Below are 16,005 nucleotides of genomic sequence, written 5' to 3' on the forward strand. Positions count from 1 at the left end.
CAAACACACACACACACAGTCCCATTTTGAGGCTATAACCCACTGCTGTTCTAGAGCTCATTATAGGGCAGAAAAACAGAGAGATGTTTGCGCTGATGTCATTTGATCACATATAGACTCCAGAGAGTCAATTTCACTAGCCAGCAGGGCCACTGTGCTGCTGCCCATGATTTTCAAGCTCTCAGGTGAGATGTTTGGGCTAACAGGCAACCAAAAGCCCAGGGTGCAATGTTTATGAAGGCTATATGAAAAGGAACCAGAGAGGTGTCAAATCACACCAGAGTTATAATAACATAAATGGACGAATACTTTGACAAGATTCAGTGCTTGCGAAGCAGTGATTCTGATGCAGTGAAACTGTATCATTCGTTACCACTACATAAACAGGAAGGAGGAGAAAGAAAGCTAGAGGTGGTGAGACAGTGCTGGAGGGCTGGGGGGAAATGCAGGGGGGGTACTGTTGAGCACATAGCCCATAGCACAGCATTACCTCAGAGGAGTGCAAACAATGAGGTCAGATGTAGCTGTGGTGGGGAGGTGAGGCACTATGTTTGGGTTTTAGGATGGATCCAGCTGGGCCACTGGGACAGTTTTTCTTCCTTGCCTTTCTCCAACGAAAGAAAGAATGGCAAAAGGAGGAGGGGTCGCTGAAACACATTCACCCATACAGGATTATGTGGCCCCACTATTGGCTATAAGTCTCACACAATCAAATCTAATTTAACTCTGAATGTGTAAAAATTTATCCACGAGGATCTGTTTCAGTAGAATTAACACTGAATGTATACCCACACGTGTATGCACGCACGCACGGACGCGCGCACACACACACACACACACACACACACACACACACACACACACACACACACACACACACACACACACACACACACACACACACACACACACACACACACACACACACACACACACACACACACACACACACACACACACACACACCACACACACTAGCTAGTATATGCAGTCTTTAATTTACTACACATCAATGCCAGTAATGTTGGAGTTTATTTGAGTTTTCCCAGGTCCCCCTATGAGCTCCCAGCAGCAGGCCATTAAGAGCTCTCCTCTTGTTAATTACAGTCTTTCAGCCCACACATCCGACCTCCTGTCTTCGACTGCTGTTGCTCTCAATAGCTCAGGCACACACAGATGCGTAGATGTGCACGCAAATGCGCACATCAAAAACACGCTTACACATGTGCATTTACAGTACTCACACACTCGTGTGAGAGGATGATTGATGTGTCTGGGTGACGGACTGACCTCATGCTTCCTTCAATGCATGAGGAGTCCAAGCCGCTTCTTTTCACCTGACAGGGGGAGTTTCCCCGGTTAGATGTAACACGTGGAAGGAACACGTTATTCCAACCAGTTCCTACCCCTCCATCAGGAGCTCTGGCTGACCAGGGGGAGGCAGTTAGGGTACCTAGCCTAGGGGACATGGGGAGAACATGTAAACTCCACACAGAAAAGCCATTTTGCCAACAAACCCCACCTAGGGTAACATAGAGTTAATAGAAACACCGGATTTCTCCTCCCATACACTTGCATTGAGTTGCTCACCCAGTGCATGAGACGTTCTTCCGGGTTGGAACCAGTGCATTCTGGGATTGCTTATGGGCCATACATGAACGCGCTGGGCCACCATGTCTTTCGCGCTTCAGTGTTTCTATATATACTCTAAGTCTAAGGTATAGGCACTGATGCCGTGGAGGAGAGAACACGCCCCCAGACCAGCGCCCACAGCGTCCCCAGCGGGAATCGAACCCAGAACCTTCTGGCTGTGGAGCAACAGTGCTAGCGACTGTGCCACCGTGCCCCCGATGATCCATGCTTTTGAATGTCATTTTCCTAGTACTTTCAATTCCTGTCAGTATAACAGAATGTCCATCATTTCTCCTGTCAGGACCCCGTGGTCCACCAGGTCTCCCAGCAGAGAGAGGCCTTCCGGGACCTCCTGGGCCCCCAGGTCCCCCAGCACCAGCCAGTGCCCGGATCCCAGAACCAGACCGCGGTAAGACCATGCATAGAAACTATTGTATTCCATACACAAATGTATTAAATGAATGGCATTTCCTTACTCTTGTCATACATTTTCACACCCATGAGAGTTTGGAGCTGAATGTCCAGATGGACAGTCCATCCGTGTCAGACAACCCGCTCCACCCCTTCTCCTCACATTAGGTGGTCTCTTTCTAGGCCAAACCAGTGGATTTAACCTCAGTTCAAACAAAATCAATTTGCCAGGACTGTCCAACTAATAGTCAAGCTATAGATACAATAGTTTAGTGAGAGGCGTGGACTGGTAATTTCAACCTTTGTTTTAAAGTGCATGCTTCCTTTGTATCATTACGAATAGATACCAGTAAAATGTGTATTGTGTATTTTAGATGCTATGCCTGTTTATGAGCACAACCTGAGAGCGTTTTAACTGTCAACTCACAGGGGAGCGAAAGAAAAGAGACACACAATATAGCACTATAGTAAAGAAAGGGTTGATTGTATGGAATATGTTTGAATGGGAACTCCCTATTCTGTCTACCAGCCAAACTGAATTGAACCGAAGGTCATTTACTGGAGGCAGAGAACGTCTGGTATTGACACAAATGCCACATGCTGAGATAAGAACCTGTCCACCACTGATGTCACTGAACAACTTCCAGATGTAGTCAGTGCAGACAGCTGAGGAGGGGAGTGGGGGCGTACCCTAACTTTCAAGCTTAGAGGCGCAGGCAGTGTTATTATAACACCGTGGCTCTATCTGTCTGACTGTCTGACTGTCTGGAGCTAATCTCGTTAACTATTGGACCAATCAGCGCCAATTTTCTTAACTTATGTTTTTTTTCATTTTTAGACTCTGATCTGTTTAGGTATATATTATGGTAAGATGAAACATGCAGCACACACAGAATATAGAAATGTGTAAGTTGTTGGTTGACGTCAGGGTAAATTGAGATTGGTGCAATGAACTCTTAACACTGGGAGCCATTTATTTCAACACAAAAGAAAAATAGGGAACATGGGGGTTCTGTGTTAAGCGTCCTTTGGAAAATACTGGCTCATTGCCTATTATGTCTGGCTGTGGAGGTTGGAATTCCCTGCTGCAAAACAGAACTGTGTTTAGGGCTGTGTGAAACACAGAGGCCTGCTGCTACTTGGTTCAAATCTGGTTATTCTTGAATATGTTACTGCATGGCAACCCCAAAACAGTAATATGACTTAGTCCCCTCATATTATATATCAATGATATATCATATTATATAGTTATTGATTAATTGGTCGGTTTGGTCTAAGACTTGGCAGTAGTCCAATGTGTGAAATACAAATTTAGCTTAAATAAAGTAATCGGTTAGTTGACAAATTCCTTGTTGACTAAGAACGTCTTTAGTTGAGGATATTCCTGTAGTGCAATTCTATGAGTTAAATAAATTCAAAGTAATAGAGTAAGAGAACTAGGTTTGAATGTCACTTAGCTATTACTGGTATGGAACTGGTAGATGTTTCTGGCTAACAGGCATTTATTTCACCCTGTTTCTCTTGAAACCCTGTGCTGTGATTGGAACTATGTTCACTGTCAAATGAGACAACCAAATAACCACACACATTTCCTCTATTACTCTAATTACCTTTCTCACATATCACTGAATCAGTGCATGGGAAGTAATTTATACCGTGCTCCATAATTTTTTCTATGAATGGAAAACAATGGTTTAGAAATAATTTGTGTACCACCTTCTTTTCTGTAATTGTTTTAGTGTTCAATAGTTTCCAAAACGTTTTAGCTGAATTCTGAGTGTTTGTGAGAAGACACTGCCCCCTACAGGCAATAAGCGTTTTAGTATATCCTCAGAGCCTTTCTGATCTCAATCGCACAGAGAGCCAGTCTCAACAGCATTGACAGCAGAAACAACACAGAAATGTACTTTTGGGATATATTAAGTCTATGATCAGCACTTTATTTGGATACAACACAAGCAACAACAACAGAATATATGGACATTATGTATGAGCACAAAAACATAATATAAAACAAGGATAGACAAGATAAACAAAGAAAATAAAACATAAATTAAAAATTTAAATTAGTTTACACAACCAACCACACAGCATCTTCAACCGTATCATATGTATACTAAGACAGTAAACAATCAAAAGGGCATTGCCTGACCATGGATCACATCAAATGCATGATCACACTTTTCATTAATAAAATATTAAATAAATCCTTTGTCTAGAAACAAGAGAGAAGAGTTTTATCTGCCTCCCCACCAACTAAACAATTACTCCATTAGAGATAAATAGATTGATTTTGTATTACTTCACAAGCATTATATATATATATATATATATATATATTATTTTAGTATTTCATCAGTATTACATTTCATTTTTGTTAATTTGTTGTTTGGTGTTAGTATTGTAGTACATGAAGCCAGAATCACAATACAATAGACTATATTCTGTTCTGTTCTATTCTATTCTATTGGAATATTTCTGTTGTGGTGGCTCGTTACATCATGTTTTCATTATCCTTGGCTACAAGACTAAGATGATCAACATGGAACTTATTTTTTCACTTCAGGTCAGGGAAAAGATCTCTTCTACTCCAACACATTCCATGACTCACGAGGGCCACCAATACCAGGACCTCAAGGCCCTCCTGGACCTGTCGGTGGGTATTTCTCTCGATCCCACACAGACACCTCTGTGTCACCATTGTCAGACCTGCTTAATGACTCTGATAGAAATAGTGTGTTTTTTATGGTTCCACAGTTACCTATTAGACCACTTGCCAGAATGTGAACCCAGGCATGTTGAGTACGCCAACGTTTTATGTTAGAAATGTTGAGTATGGGTCCCCAGCATGTAGAAACTGCCAGATGCTAACTTGCATTATGTTGAGCAGTTTTCATAATTAGCATATGTGACCATACCATTAACAACCATGTGACGTGTCAAACTAGTGGGTTTTCATGATGCTGAATCCATTCCATGCATTCGTTTTGCAAAGAAACACTCATTGGGCTAAAAACAGCCATGCCCACTTGTGATACAATTTACAATTTACAATTTAGGCATTTAGCAGACGCTCTTAATCCAGAGCGACTTACATGTAAGCAAGAACAAAAGCATGGGAATACATCACATAAAAGCATTTATCAATATCATGAAACATGCGTAAGCTAAGAAAGTAACAGTGGAATATCTATATAATGAAACTATACATACACTATACATATAAACTATACATATTTACTACTATGCTATACATATGTACTATGGCGTGCTATGACTATATACAATACAATTATAGTGCTGTCTACATAACATGCTATAAGTCTGTGTCAAATGCTATCTAAGCCAACAGAAATGCTATCTAAGGGGTTAGGGTAAGTGCTATGGGCCATGATGGAGTCTGAAAAGGTGGGTTTTCAGAAATGACGGAAATGGCTGTTTTTAGCCCAATGCCCAGTGTTGTGCTGCGGAAGATTTTCACTTCACCAGCGGAGTGAGGGGTATTGCTGATGTGTTTCGGCACCGTTTCGTTGCTACTTCAGCAGCCCCAGGACACTATACGGCGCTATTGCTTTCAATAGTCTTTTGATTGATTCATTGAATACTTTATTAATAAGATTGTTTTCAATCAATCAATCAATCTGTTGCAAGGATTACTCAAAAAGCCTCAGGGGGATTGTTTCCATTGTGTTCCAGACTCTATTGTACTCAATTCATCAGTCGAGTCTTTTTTTCATTTTTGGCTTGCTGTTTGATGCCCCCTAGAGGTCAGTGCCCAGGGCTGCAGCCTCTATAAACCCTTCCTTCCAACCTGGGGTTGGCTCCCCCTCCCACAGAGTCAGTTTGCTTGCCACCAGTTCCGGGTGCCTGACACAGTGCCCAGCTAGCCTCATCCTTCATTTTCTGAACTAACTTGTTTGTGACATGTGGGAAGGCCTTATAAAGATCCACTTTTCTGTCGTTGTCCACCCAAGTGACACCAATTCATAGCATTCTTGTGTAGATCTAGCACCTTTTCCTGCTGTACTGAGTTGAGTGTCCAACTGTCCATGTCTCGGCCCCATGTACTCTCTGCCTAGTCTTCCTCGGGACTAGCATGAATCCCAGTGTCTTCTCCCTGCATGCCGCTGATTGCGAGTGTCTGCACATGGTCCATCACTACAATGAACAGGAAGGTGGCCAGGTATCACCCTGTAGGATGCACCATTGTGCATCTGAACCTTGGCTCGAGTCCAGCTATGGCTTGTCTCTATCATCTGAACCATCCTCTTAGGAACCCCTGTAGGCCCGGCCAATGTTCATGAGGTTCCCTCAGTGAATGGTGTCATCACCGCTGACAGGTTCCCTCAGTGAATGGTGTCATCACCGCTGACAGGTTCCCTCAGTGAATGGTGTCATCACCGCTGACAGGTTCCCTCAGTGAATGGTGTCATCACCGCTGACAGGTTCCCTCAGTGAATGGTGTCATCACCGCTGACAGGTTCCCTCAGTGAATGGTGTCATCACCGCTGACAGGTTCCCTCAGTGAATGGTGTCATCACCGCTGACAGGTTCCCTCAGTGAATGGTGTCATCACCGCTGACAGGTTCCCTCAGTGAATGGTGTCATCACCGCTGACAGGTTCCCTCAGTGAATGGTGTCATCACCGCTGACAGGTTCCCTCAGTGAATGGTGTCATCACCGCTGGCAGGTTCCGCTCCCTGAATGTAACAGCTTGAGTGAATACTAATTGTTACGTTTCATACACAGGTCCACCAGGTCCCAAAGGCCCAGTAGGACCTCTTGGCCCAGCAGGACAGAATGTGAGCTCTCAGAATACTTTACTAAAACAATGTCTGTCTGTCTCATCCCTTTTCCATTTGTGGCTGTACAATTTGATTGTTGTGAATTTTAATGTCTTTTCTAACTCTTTATAGGGGAAACCTGGAGCCCCTGGAATTCAGGGCCCTGTGGCGCCAAAAGGAGAACGAGGGGAGAGAGTGAGTATGACATCCATGCTGAGTTCAATGACATTTGGTGGTTCTTTTTTCATAAAACTCTTTTTTGATTTCCTCAACTTCCTTAAACAGACCTCTGCCTTCGGTTTCTCAGGGTCCTTTGGGTTATCCAGGAGAGAGGGGCTTCAGAGGAGAGACGGTAAGCCCACCTCCACCTTGCTGCACTATGGCCCTGGGGAGTAAGGCCAGAATAAACCAGTGTGTGGAGAAACATCAACACATGTCACAGCTCGTTAAATTACTGTAAACTACACTAACCAGTGATACCACAAACTTGGAAAGAATGGGTTCTTTCTGCCTTTAGTATGCTGCTGGAACCACTTTTATGGATGTTATTCAAAATAAAGTGTGTCCAATGTTTTTCTGTTAATGTTTTCCACAGGGAGCATCAGGTCTCAAGGGAGAGCCAGGAGAGAAGGGCCTGCCGGTAAGAGAGGTGATATTTTGGTAGCGTGTGTACTTGCCCTGTACTTCACATACTCACTGCATGAGTAGCACAGGTTGAGGACAGAGACAAGTGTAGTGGCGATCAAAACAACAATCAAAACTCAAAAGGCCACTGAGGCACCAGGTATAGGGAATCTTACGCAGCCAGAAAATGTGTCCAATGTCCAGTCAAGCAGTGCAGGTTGGTGTCATTGCATTCAGCTTTCTTTTCTCCAGATAAAAGTCACACCCATGTGAAGTGAGGGGCACTCTTATCATCGTACATCATCGTTCTCCATTCATTGTTAATGGAAATTTGTGTAGGACAAAAATAGACGATTTGCTCATCTACATAAGAGGTAAATTCTCCATTCATTGCCAATGGCATTTAATGTTTGTGTTAGGACAAGAATCTACACTATAGCTGAATATAGGAGGGGCTAGTGCCCCTCAAAAATAGCAAATGTGATGGCAATGTTGTCTGCCTGACTCTGACACTGGTAAAGAAAAACTGCACTTTCCCGCTGCCTACAATTTACAATTTAGGCATTTAGCAGACGCTCTTAATCCAGAGCGATTTATAATAAGCAAGAACAAAAACATGGTAATACATAGAAATCATGAATCATATGTAAGCTAAGAGTACAGTGGCATATCATAATTAAACTATGCATATATATATACTATATATATATTTCTTCACTAATGCTCATAGATAATGGCATAATGGGTTATGGCAAACATAATGGCATCATTTTCGTCTGTACTCGCTCAGGCTGTGGATAGCTCAAAATGTACTGTACCAATGACATTATTGGCAGGGATTTCAAGCTACTGTACATTTTAAACTTAGTTTTTTTTATTGATGCCATTGCTACTATTTTAATGAGGTAGCCTTCTAGGAAGAGAAGCTTCAGTTTCCATGTGCTTGAAATCCTTGCTGATGATGTCATCGACATGTGCATTTAGGTATGATGTACAAAAAGGGGAAGTGTTCCTTACTTTGTGTCTGTCTAATTCCTGCTTTTCTTTTGCCTCTTTCTTATTTTACAAGAACAATCTAAATGTAAGAGATCTTTACTTATGCTACTACAAGTTCACTTGACAAAACAATCAGTCTATTCAGTGACTTCAGTTTGATATAACCACGACCATGTGTTTTTTTACACTCCACATTAACGTTAACATGATTGTGATTGACATGTAATTGAGTTGCATCTCTTGCACTTGTGTGCAAAGATCATACCAGCGTGTGTGTGTGTGTTTTTAATCGGTTTGACTGTTTGACTGTGTGTGTGTGTGTGTGTGTGTGTGTGTGTGTGTGTGTGTGTGTGTGTGTGTGTGTGTGTGTGCGCGATTTGTCGTGTTATTTGGTGTTGATGTTAACGTCTTGGTCCTTGGGGTGTGCTCTGGACTGTTGTCCCTCATCATGACACTGTCCTCTCCACCCTAAAGCTGTCTGACTCCCTCTGCAAGCTACTGTCCCCATGGCTACCTTTCACCGTCACATTCTCAGCATCTGACTTTGGCATATACAGTACATACACATTCAAACACAATCTGATGACTGAAATGGTGTAACCAGTTAGATTATTTTCTTAATTGAGAAAACGCCATTGACCACCCAGGAAAAAATAGTGTAAATGTATATGCCAAATCGCTCCATATGTTTTGGTGGTGGGTTTAGGGGGTGGTGTGTTCTGAGGTGAGTGGAGTGGATACAGCTATCCTCTTTTACCCCATAATGCAACGCTGCATGGTTCCATCTTTAACAGCTGCACCAACTGCAATTTATTTTCTGGATGCAAAAATAAACTACAGAATGTGATTTATGGAGAAAGCTAAATTATGCAGATAACAAAGAAAAAAGGCAACGCAAGCTACTTTTTATTATTTCTTTTTTATGTCAATTCTCTATGCTCCAACCTTCCATGAGCTTGCTATTGTATATCATGTTGTATACAGAATTAGGTGACCTACTGAAACCTTGCCCTTTTCTGTATAATATAACATGGGTATATCTCATTAATGCATTTCTTAGAGGGAATCGCTCACCCAGACATCAATAGCATGAACTATTCTTTGCATGCTTTCTATTGCATCATAAAGCATCTGTCTAACATTGATACTTCAACTTTGTCATGTTTATTTCTGTAGGGTTGACTTAAAGCCAGCAACGATTTAAATAAATAAACCCAAATGACAACATAGATTTCAAACTAAAATATTACTTGTTTCATGTAGCCTAGTGAAACTCTGTAGGCTATTGCTAGCTACTATTGCGATCACATCAGAGTGAAATATTATGGTTCTGAAAATACTTGCCTGGCTGAATGGCTACCCGTCAAAATGGAATGTGAATGGCATGATCAATGCTGTGACAGTGGACATCAGCTGTCACCAATGTGGCTGGTCTGTAATGTGCATGGTATTGTTGGCCAGCCCGGCATGGCATTGACTTGCTTAGTATAGCAGCATGGCCAGTGAATGAGGGAGGTAGAGAGATATGGATAGGATCATGTCAATGAGTGCTGGGCAGATACATGGATTGTTTTTAACCTTCTAACTGCTGTAATGAATTGAAAGAAAAAAATGACTTGCGCCATGGCAAGCAGGCGTTTGGCTTGTGCTCTTTACCTTGACGGCTGTATCTATCTTCACAGGGGGACGGAATACATCAGATCAGAGAGGCGCTGAAGATCTTAGCTGAGAGGGTTTTAATCCTCGAGACTATGATCGGTATTCATGGTGAGTAGGAGGCCTGAGATAGGGTCAGCTTTAGGCAGGGGTCAAGTAGGGTGGAGTCTCACATCCCCATCAAACTTACTCTTTGGAGACACAGTGTGATCAGTCGCAAGCAGCCCCAGGACCTGGGCTGCTGTTTCCACCCCCTCACACAAACCCCCTTGTCACTGCTCTTTGATAGGACATTAGCTTGCAGATGTTCCAAGACTTGCAGGCAGACCTTGAGCTTCTGGCTCGCAGGGTGACGTTGCTGGAGGCTATCATCTGGCCAGGTAATACAGAGAGACATCCTTCTACAGCTGTACTGCAAATAGCCACATGGCCCCTATTGGCACAGGAGCTAAAGGTTTTGTGGCTATGGGGAGGACGAGTAGGCTGAAAACTGAAACATAATTATGTGAAATATATGATTTTTTCCCCTCATATACTACAGTACTGTACAACTGAAAAATGATGTCTTTATTTTGAAACTATGAAACGTAATAGAATGTTATGCACCATAGATTTGTCCTTTACAAGTTTATGTATACCAATGCATGTCATACACCTGACCTCAATTACAGCAATGTCAGGAAATTATGGACTTCTTATGATTTCAGCTGATCATGTTGTAATGAAAGCTTGAGCTTTATGAATTAAAGCTACAATCTGTAAATTGTATATCCATTGTCTGCCTCTCCCAACGGAGAGAAGTAACTAACATTGTCCAAACTACAGCCAAGATGGCAGATCAATGGCCATCTGCTTCAAATAACCTTATTGCTAATGTCAACCAGTAGGTCTCTTACCCTACACCCAGGTCGAAATGTCTTAATGTAAGATTAGGGAGACCATCTCCAACCACTGTATATAAGATATGTTTGGATTGTAGCTTTAACATGTAGAAAAAGGGGGGGGGGGGGAAACAAAATCGAACTTATCGCCTATCAGATTCTTTAAGCCTCCTCTGTAGTAACTGATTGATTGGATATGCCAAAGTAGAGTCTGGTTATGTGGACATGCATTGGTTGGTAGGGTAGCCTGGTCCCAACTCCTTTCTATCTTCGACAGAGCCTGACATGGGGTCTGGGGACGGCCTGTATGGCACGGCATCCCCAAGTTTCTACAGAGATAAGCGAGCAGGAGGATTTCCATTTCGACTTGCCTCGCCTCCTCTCTCCTCGGACACCAAGGTTCGAGGGAAGTAGCGCCTGGTGAACCTGAGGATCAGAGACTGGGTTAACCCCACCCTTTTTGGTCTCTCTGGCACTCAACTGATTCAGAGCTGATCTCATACCCCCTCTGGGCTGAACCATCTGATTAAAGGTGGGGAACACCTCAGGGAAACTCCACTGATACTCGAGAATACCCACCTTCATTGGGAATGAGTATGACTCCACCCCCATGCCCAACACTGTTCTCCTTATAGACCCAGAAGCTCACTCATTGTTTGTGGCCACAGCTTGGGACTTCAGCCTCAGGAAAATAAACAAGCAATTCATGGTGGATAAAAGGAAAATCTTTTTGAGAATCTTCTGTGGTGCTAAATAAGCTGGAAACTATTCTGGCCAATAAGAGTAAAAAGGGTGAATCAGATGTGAGATGAAAAAAAGAGGCTGGATCAGAGTTTGTTTTGTCTTTCACTATGTGTCTGGAATCTGAATAGATTTCATTATTTAAGTATATTGAGCATGTACAATTTGCAGGACACAAACAAACCTCTTCCTCTAATATTTTTTATACTTGTATTGTATTGTTTAACTTGATGTTATGTAGTGCACTAAAAAGATGAAGACATCTCCTCTCACTGAGATATCAGTTGCTGTCAGTGATCTGGTCTAGTTTATTGGTGTGAGTTGGCTTATTCCCCTTTAAATACACATTAAGAAATGTACTATACTTACATTTATTAGTGTCCCAAAAGCACAAACCACACTGCATTTCACTTATTTTGCATAGCCAGTAGAATATATTTGCAACAATCATAAGCCCTAAAACCAAACACCACATCAGAAGTCAAAGGTATCATCAGTTTGTCTGTCTGTCATTCCATTTCAAAATCTGTTACTAGTGTCAGCTTTTTTAATACACTTCCTCCCTCCGCTGCAAACACTAGACTGACATTCAGTCTCACGCAAATAAGAAATACTTAAACTGTTAATGGAGTTTGAACACATTTTTCCCAATATTACATTGGTAAATTTAAACTGGTTTAAAAGAATGAAACAGACTTGATAATTGCTTTCTCATCTTATAAATATTTTGTGAATTATTTAAAATTATGGTCAACTGTAGTTTCTTGTTTTGTATGCTGGTATGTGTAACTTCATTTTATATTTTGAGTGTTTTGTTATTGCTTGCAAATGTGTTGTGTTAAGATAATCCTGTCTAGATGGTTGGTATAATAAAAACATTTTCAGTGTTTTTAACAGGTCACCTGTCCTCAGTTTGTCGTAACTAGGGCAATGGCCATTGGGAACTCTGCGATACACCGCACACTGAGTTTTAATGGAGATAAGGCGGTTATGAGATATGTGAAGATACACACACACGCATAGATTTGCGTAATAATGTCTTACTGACTTCACACCCGGCAACTCTCTTCGAGTCCTCTGCAATATATACAGTACACCAAAGTGAATCGTTCAGACAATTCTAGAGTCACACGGACACACGCATAGATTCCGTGCATTTATGGATACATGGTACTCATTAAACAATACTGCATCTTAGAGAACTATGCCAGTCACTCTGACTCTGACAGTGTATGAAATGGTTTGGGAGTCTGAGTATCTCATTTTATAAATGATATTATCAGCCCTGTTTCAGTTTTTTTGCCAGTTTTGAAAAATTTGCCAGATTCATAATACTGTTTTGTATAGTATAAATCATGTTTTTCTTAATACAGTTACTCTGTGAACGAAAAGATGTGTGTGTATCTTCACATATTTTATAGTAGGCCTATACAGTAGGCCTATATATTGTATGTATATTAGAACAAACTGTTTGCTAAACAGTGATTATACCTACTGCCAATTAATCTCACACACTTGGTTCATAGCATCCTCCATTAGAACTCATACAATGAGAAACCTCTTTATTAACCCACAGGGAACATTTAACATCAGATAAGCTCAGCAAAACCCAAGCATCTAAAAGAATATTAAATAAGGCATTTTTCATAGCCTGATTGGTAACCACTATAGTCTCCTATAAACTGGCACAAGAGTCTGATATTGCTTCAGGGACCCTGTTGTGGCAGAATGCTCTTTCCCTTTGTTATTACCACTGCCTCATCCCCAACACGGCCATCGATGAGTAGAGAAATGGCGCCATCTAGCTGTTTGGAAGCAGCCAACGCCACCACAGCTTTCTCAGTAGGGAAGCCCATCTTCTCCAGTTGCTGCAACCTGAAGTTAATTGTCAATTTGTCACCACGTTAAAAGTAGGGTAAAGTGGTGATATATTTTAATCATTGTTTTATACAGTTTGTTCAATAACTATGGTCTCCCTGTCTCTCCAGCTCTTTACTAAAGGAGTGTACCCATTTATTAGCTTCAATTTGATAATGTTCCCGTTTCAATTTTGTCAGCTCATTTCTATTTTCTTTGTGTCATCACTTCCAATTTCACTTGTCTATCCTGTATGTGTATGAGATCTCTGTCGTGATTGGATGACCTACCCGACCTCTTGTTTACTAAAGAAAGCGAAAACAATTATTTTATCAAATATTACCCTTACCCTACACCTAATTCTTTAAAAACTAAATAAGCACATACAACTAATACAAACCTGAGAGAGGACACTGATGACTTTGCCACCTCCACTTTTGCACTTGGGTCCTCTGGAACATCCTGTAAGGAGGCAATTATTCCAGCACGTATCATCTGTTCCTCCATTAGCTGAGCCTCTGACATAGGAATGGACCCTTCCACGATCCAAGGAGGGACAGGGTCTAACCATGGCCGTTGATTCAAAACTGAAGTGTCTCTCATGGGGGGCCAACTAGAAGGAGCTGTCTGATTTGTGGGAATTGTGTGAGAGAGTGATCCAGATCTGTAACACAGGGAGTTACATAGTCATCATCATGGAGTCAAGAAGTGAGTGGGCATAATGAAATGACACTATGTATTGACTTGACTAAGATGATTCACACCTCTGTGAGGTAGAGTAGGTGGGCAGTCTGAACCTGGTAGAGGTAACAATGCATGCCCAATCAGAAATGAAGGCAAAGATTCTTGTGTGTTCCAGCTCCTGTAAAATTCCAACGAAGGACTGATGATCTTTGAAATGTATTAAGTAACATAAAGTAGCAAGACTGGAAAAAGCATGTTGGTGTCATCTTATTAATGACTCGCTTCACACTTTTCTTTTTTAAACATGTAAAATTAGGTTTAACAGACAATATTTCTAGTAAAATGTGTCAGACAAGGATACAGTTATGCCCAATGCATATGGCGCAGAAGTGCAGCAGGGCTGGTGTACTTGGCAACAACAGCAGACTTAGGAGTAGATAAAGCCATGGAAGAAACCAGACTGGTACACATCGTAAGAGCTTCTTTTGTGTCACCTGGCGACACTGAGCTGTAAAAAGCGCCAGCTGAGTGGCCGAGTAACCACATATCCGACTAGTCTCACTCCCACCAATAAAAATTACAAGGGTATACAGGGGTGGTAAAATGGCAGTGGAGAAGATGGAAAGGGCAAGGAAGGCAGCTGTTCCCCAGCGTCGCTCCTGACACGGTCCAAGCAACAATAGGAGAATAATATTGACGAGAAGAGAAGACAAATCCTCGTGACTGAATGCATAAAGCAACGGGTCTGTAACAGAGAGATTTTCTGTGGTTAGTTTGGTTGTGGATGCCTTTATTGAGGGGTTTTCAGGTAACTGTCAAGGGTTGGTATTGCAAATCTATATTCCAAATACAAAATAAGATCTAAGAGTTGATTGCGGCTACTCTGGTCATATCGTTTTCAGGTAGGGAAATCAAGAATATTATGGAATATGAATTAATGCTTACCTTTGAACCTTGGGAAGTCTCCACCTGGGCCTAAACTTAAACTAGATTGAATGCCTCCAGAGTACATAAGGACCATTGCTGTTAACAATAAAACTGTGCCGAGGAAGAAACCTGGCCGATTAGAGCCAAACCAGAACCATACTGAGCATATGCGGTCAAGCATTGTTGCAAGTTGCAACTGTAACGTTGTTAGTATATGACCACAATGGAAACAAAGTCCCCAGGACTGTTTTGTTATCCTTTTAGCTTAAATGTTTTACTGTACCTACATTTTTGACTAATAAAGTCTTCAACCAATCAATCAAAATGTGTTGCTGCAATCAGTGTCCCATTTGCATCCAAGTAGTTTGATATGGAGTAGATTTCTATTTTGATGCCATCATGAGTAGTACAGTATATGATCATCTGACATGCTGCTCTGAACTGAAACCCTCATCCCCATAGCCAATGGTCCGAGTCGTAACTTGCCCTTGATATTACCGTTAAGCACCTAGAACTATAGCTTACTTAAACTGCTTCTCGAAAACAACTATTGTGGAAAACAATACCCCACAAATAACTGCCGAAATGAATTGCTCACATCAGGATCATCCACATTTCCTGTTTATGTCCTACCCCGCTGGTTTGGACAATTCCAAATGACCACGTATCTTCTTCTCTTTAAAACAATGTGGGAAACGACTGCTTCAATTTAAATAGCATAATGAAGAACATTTTGAATAAATAAATAAGTACATAAATAAATAAATACAAATAATAATATGCATTATTTGGTCACAATACCATTGAAACTA

General features: G+C 41.6%; 2 protein-coding genes across 5 annotated transcripts in view; one reads left to right on the top strand and one right to left on the bottom strand.

The window, feature by feature from the left end:
* emid1 (EMI domain containing 1) overlaps window positions 1-12,619 on the top strand; it is a 69,882-nt gene extending 57,263 nt beyond the window's left edge. The window contains exons 9-16 of one of the 4 annotated variants that reach the window (XM_083784613.1): window positions 1,934-2,041; window positions 4,610-4,699; window positions 6,793-6,845; window positions 6,960-7,022; window positions 7,135-7,179; window positions 7,423-7,476; window positions 10,130-10,214; window positions 11,262-12,619. In XM_083784613.1, coding sequence (XP_083640739.1) covers window positions 1,934-2,041; window positions 4,610-4,699; window positions 6,793-6,845; window positions 6,960-7,022; window positions 7,135-7,179; window positions 7,423-7,476; window positions 10,130-10,214; window positions 11,262-11,398 — 635 coding nt within the window. In that variant the 3' untranslated portion in view covers window positions 11,399-12,619. Of the gene's footprint in view, window positions 1-1,933; window positions 2,042-4,609; window positions 4,700-6,792; window positions 6,846-6,959; window positions 7,023-7,134; window positions 7,180-7,422; window positions 7,477-10,129; window positions 10,215-10,392; window positions 10,484-11,261 lie in introns of all 4 variants that reach the window. The other 3 variants (XM_083784612.1, XM_083784615.1, XM_083784614.1) reach the window with 3 other exon arrangements.
* Window positions 12,620-13,289: 670 nt separating this feature from the next.
* rhbdd3 (rhomboid domain containing 3) lies at window positions 13,290-15,798 on the bottom strand. The gene is made up of 5 exons (XM_083785014.1): window positions 15,212-15,798; window positions 14,628-15,011; window positions 14,347-14,473; window positions 13,983-14,246; window positions 13,290-13,600 (listed from the first exon to the last, which is right to left on the bottom strand). Exons 1-5 carry the CDS (start codon window positions 15,372-15,374, stop codon window positions 13,432-13,434), a joined length of 1,107 nt encoding a protein of 368 aa, XP_083641140.1. The 5' UTR covers window positions 15,375-15,798; the 3' UTR covers window positions 13,290-13,431.
* Window positions 15,799-16,005: the final 207 nt, after the last annotated feature.

This window comes from Protomyctophum parallelum (genome assembly GCF_964188405.1).
Source record: "Protomyctophum parallelum genome assembly, chromosome: 15".
Taxonomy (NCBI): Eukaryota; Metazoa; Chordata; class Actinopteri; order Myctophiformes; family Myctophidae; genus Protomyctophum; species Protomyctophum parallelum.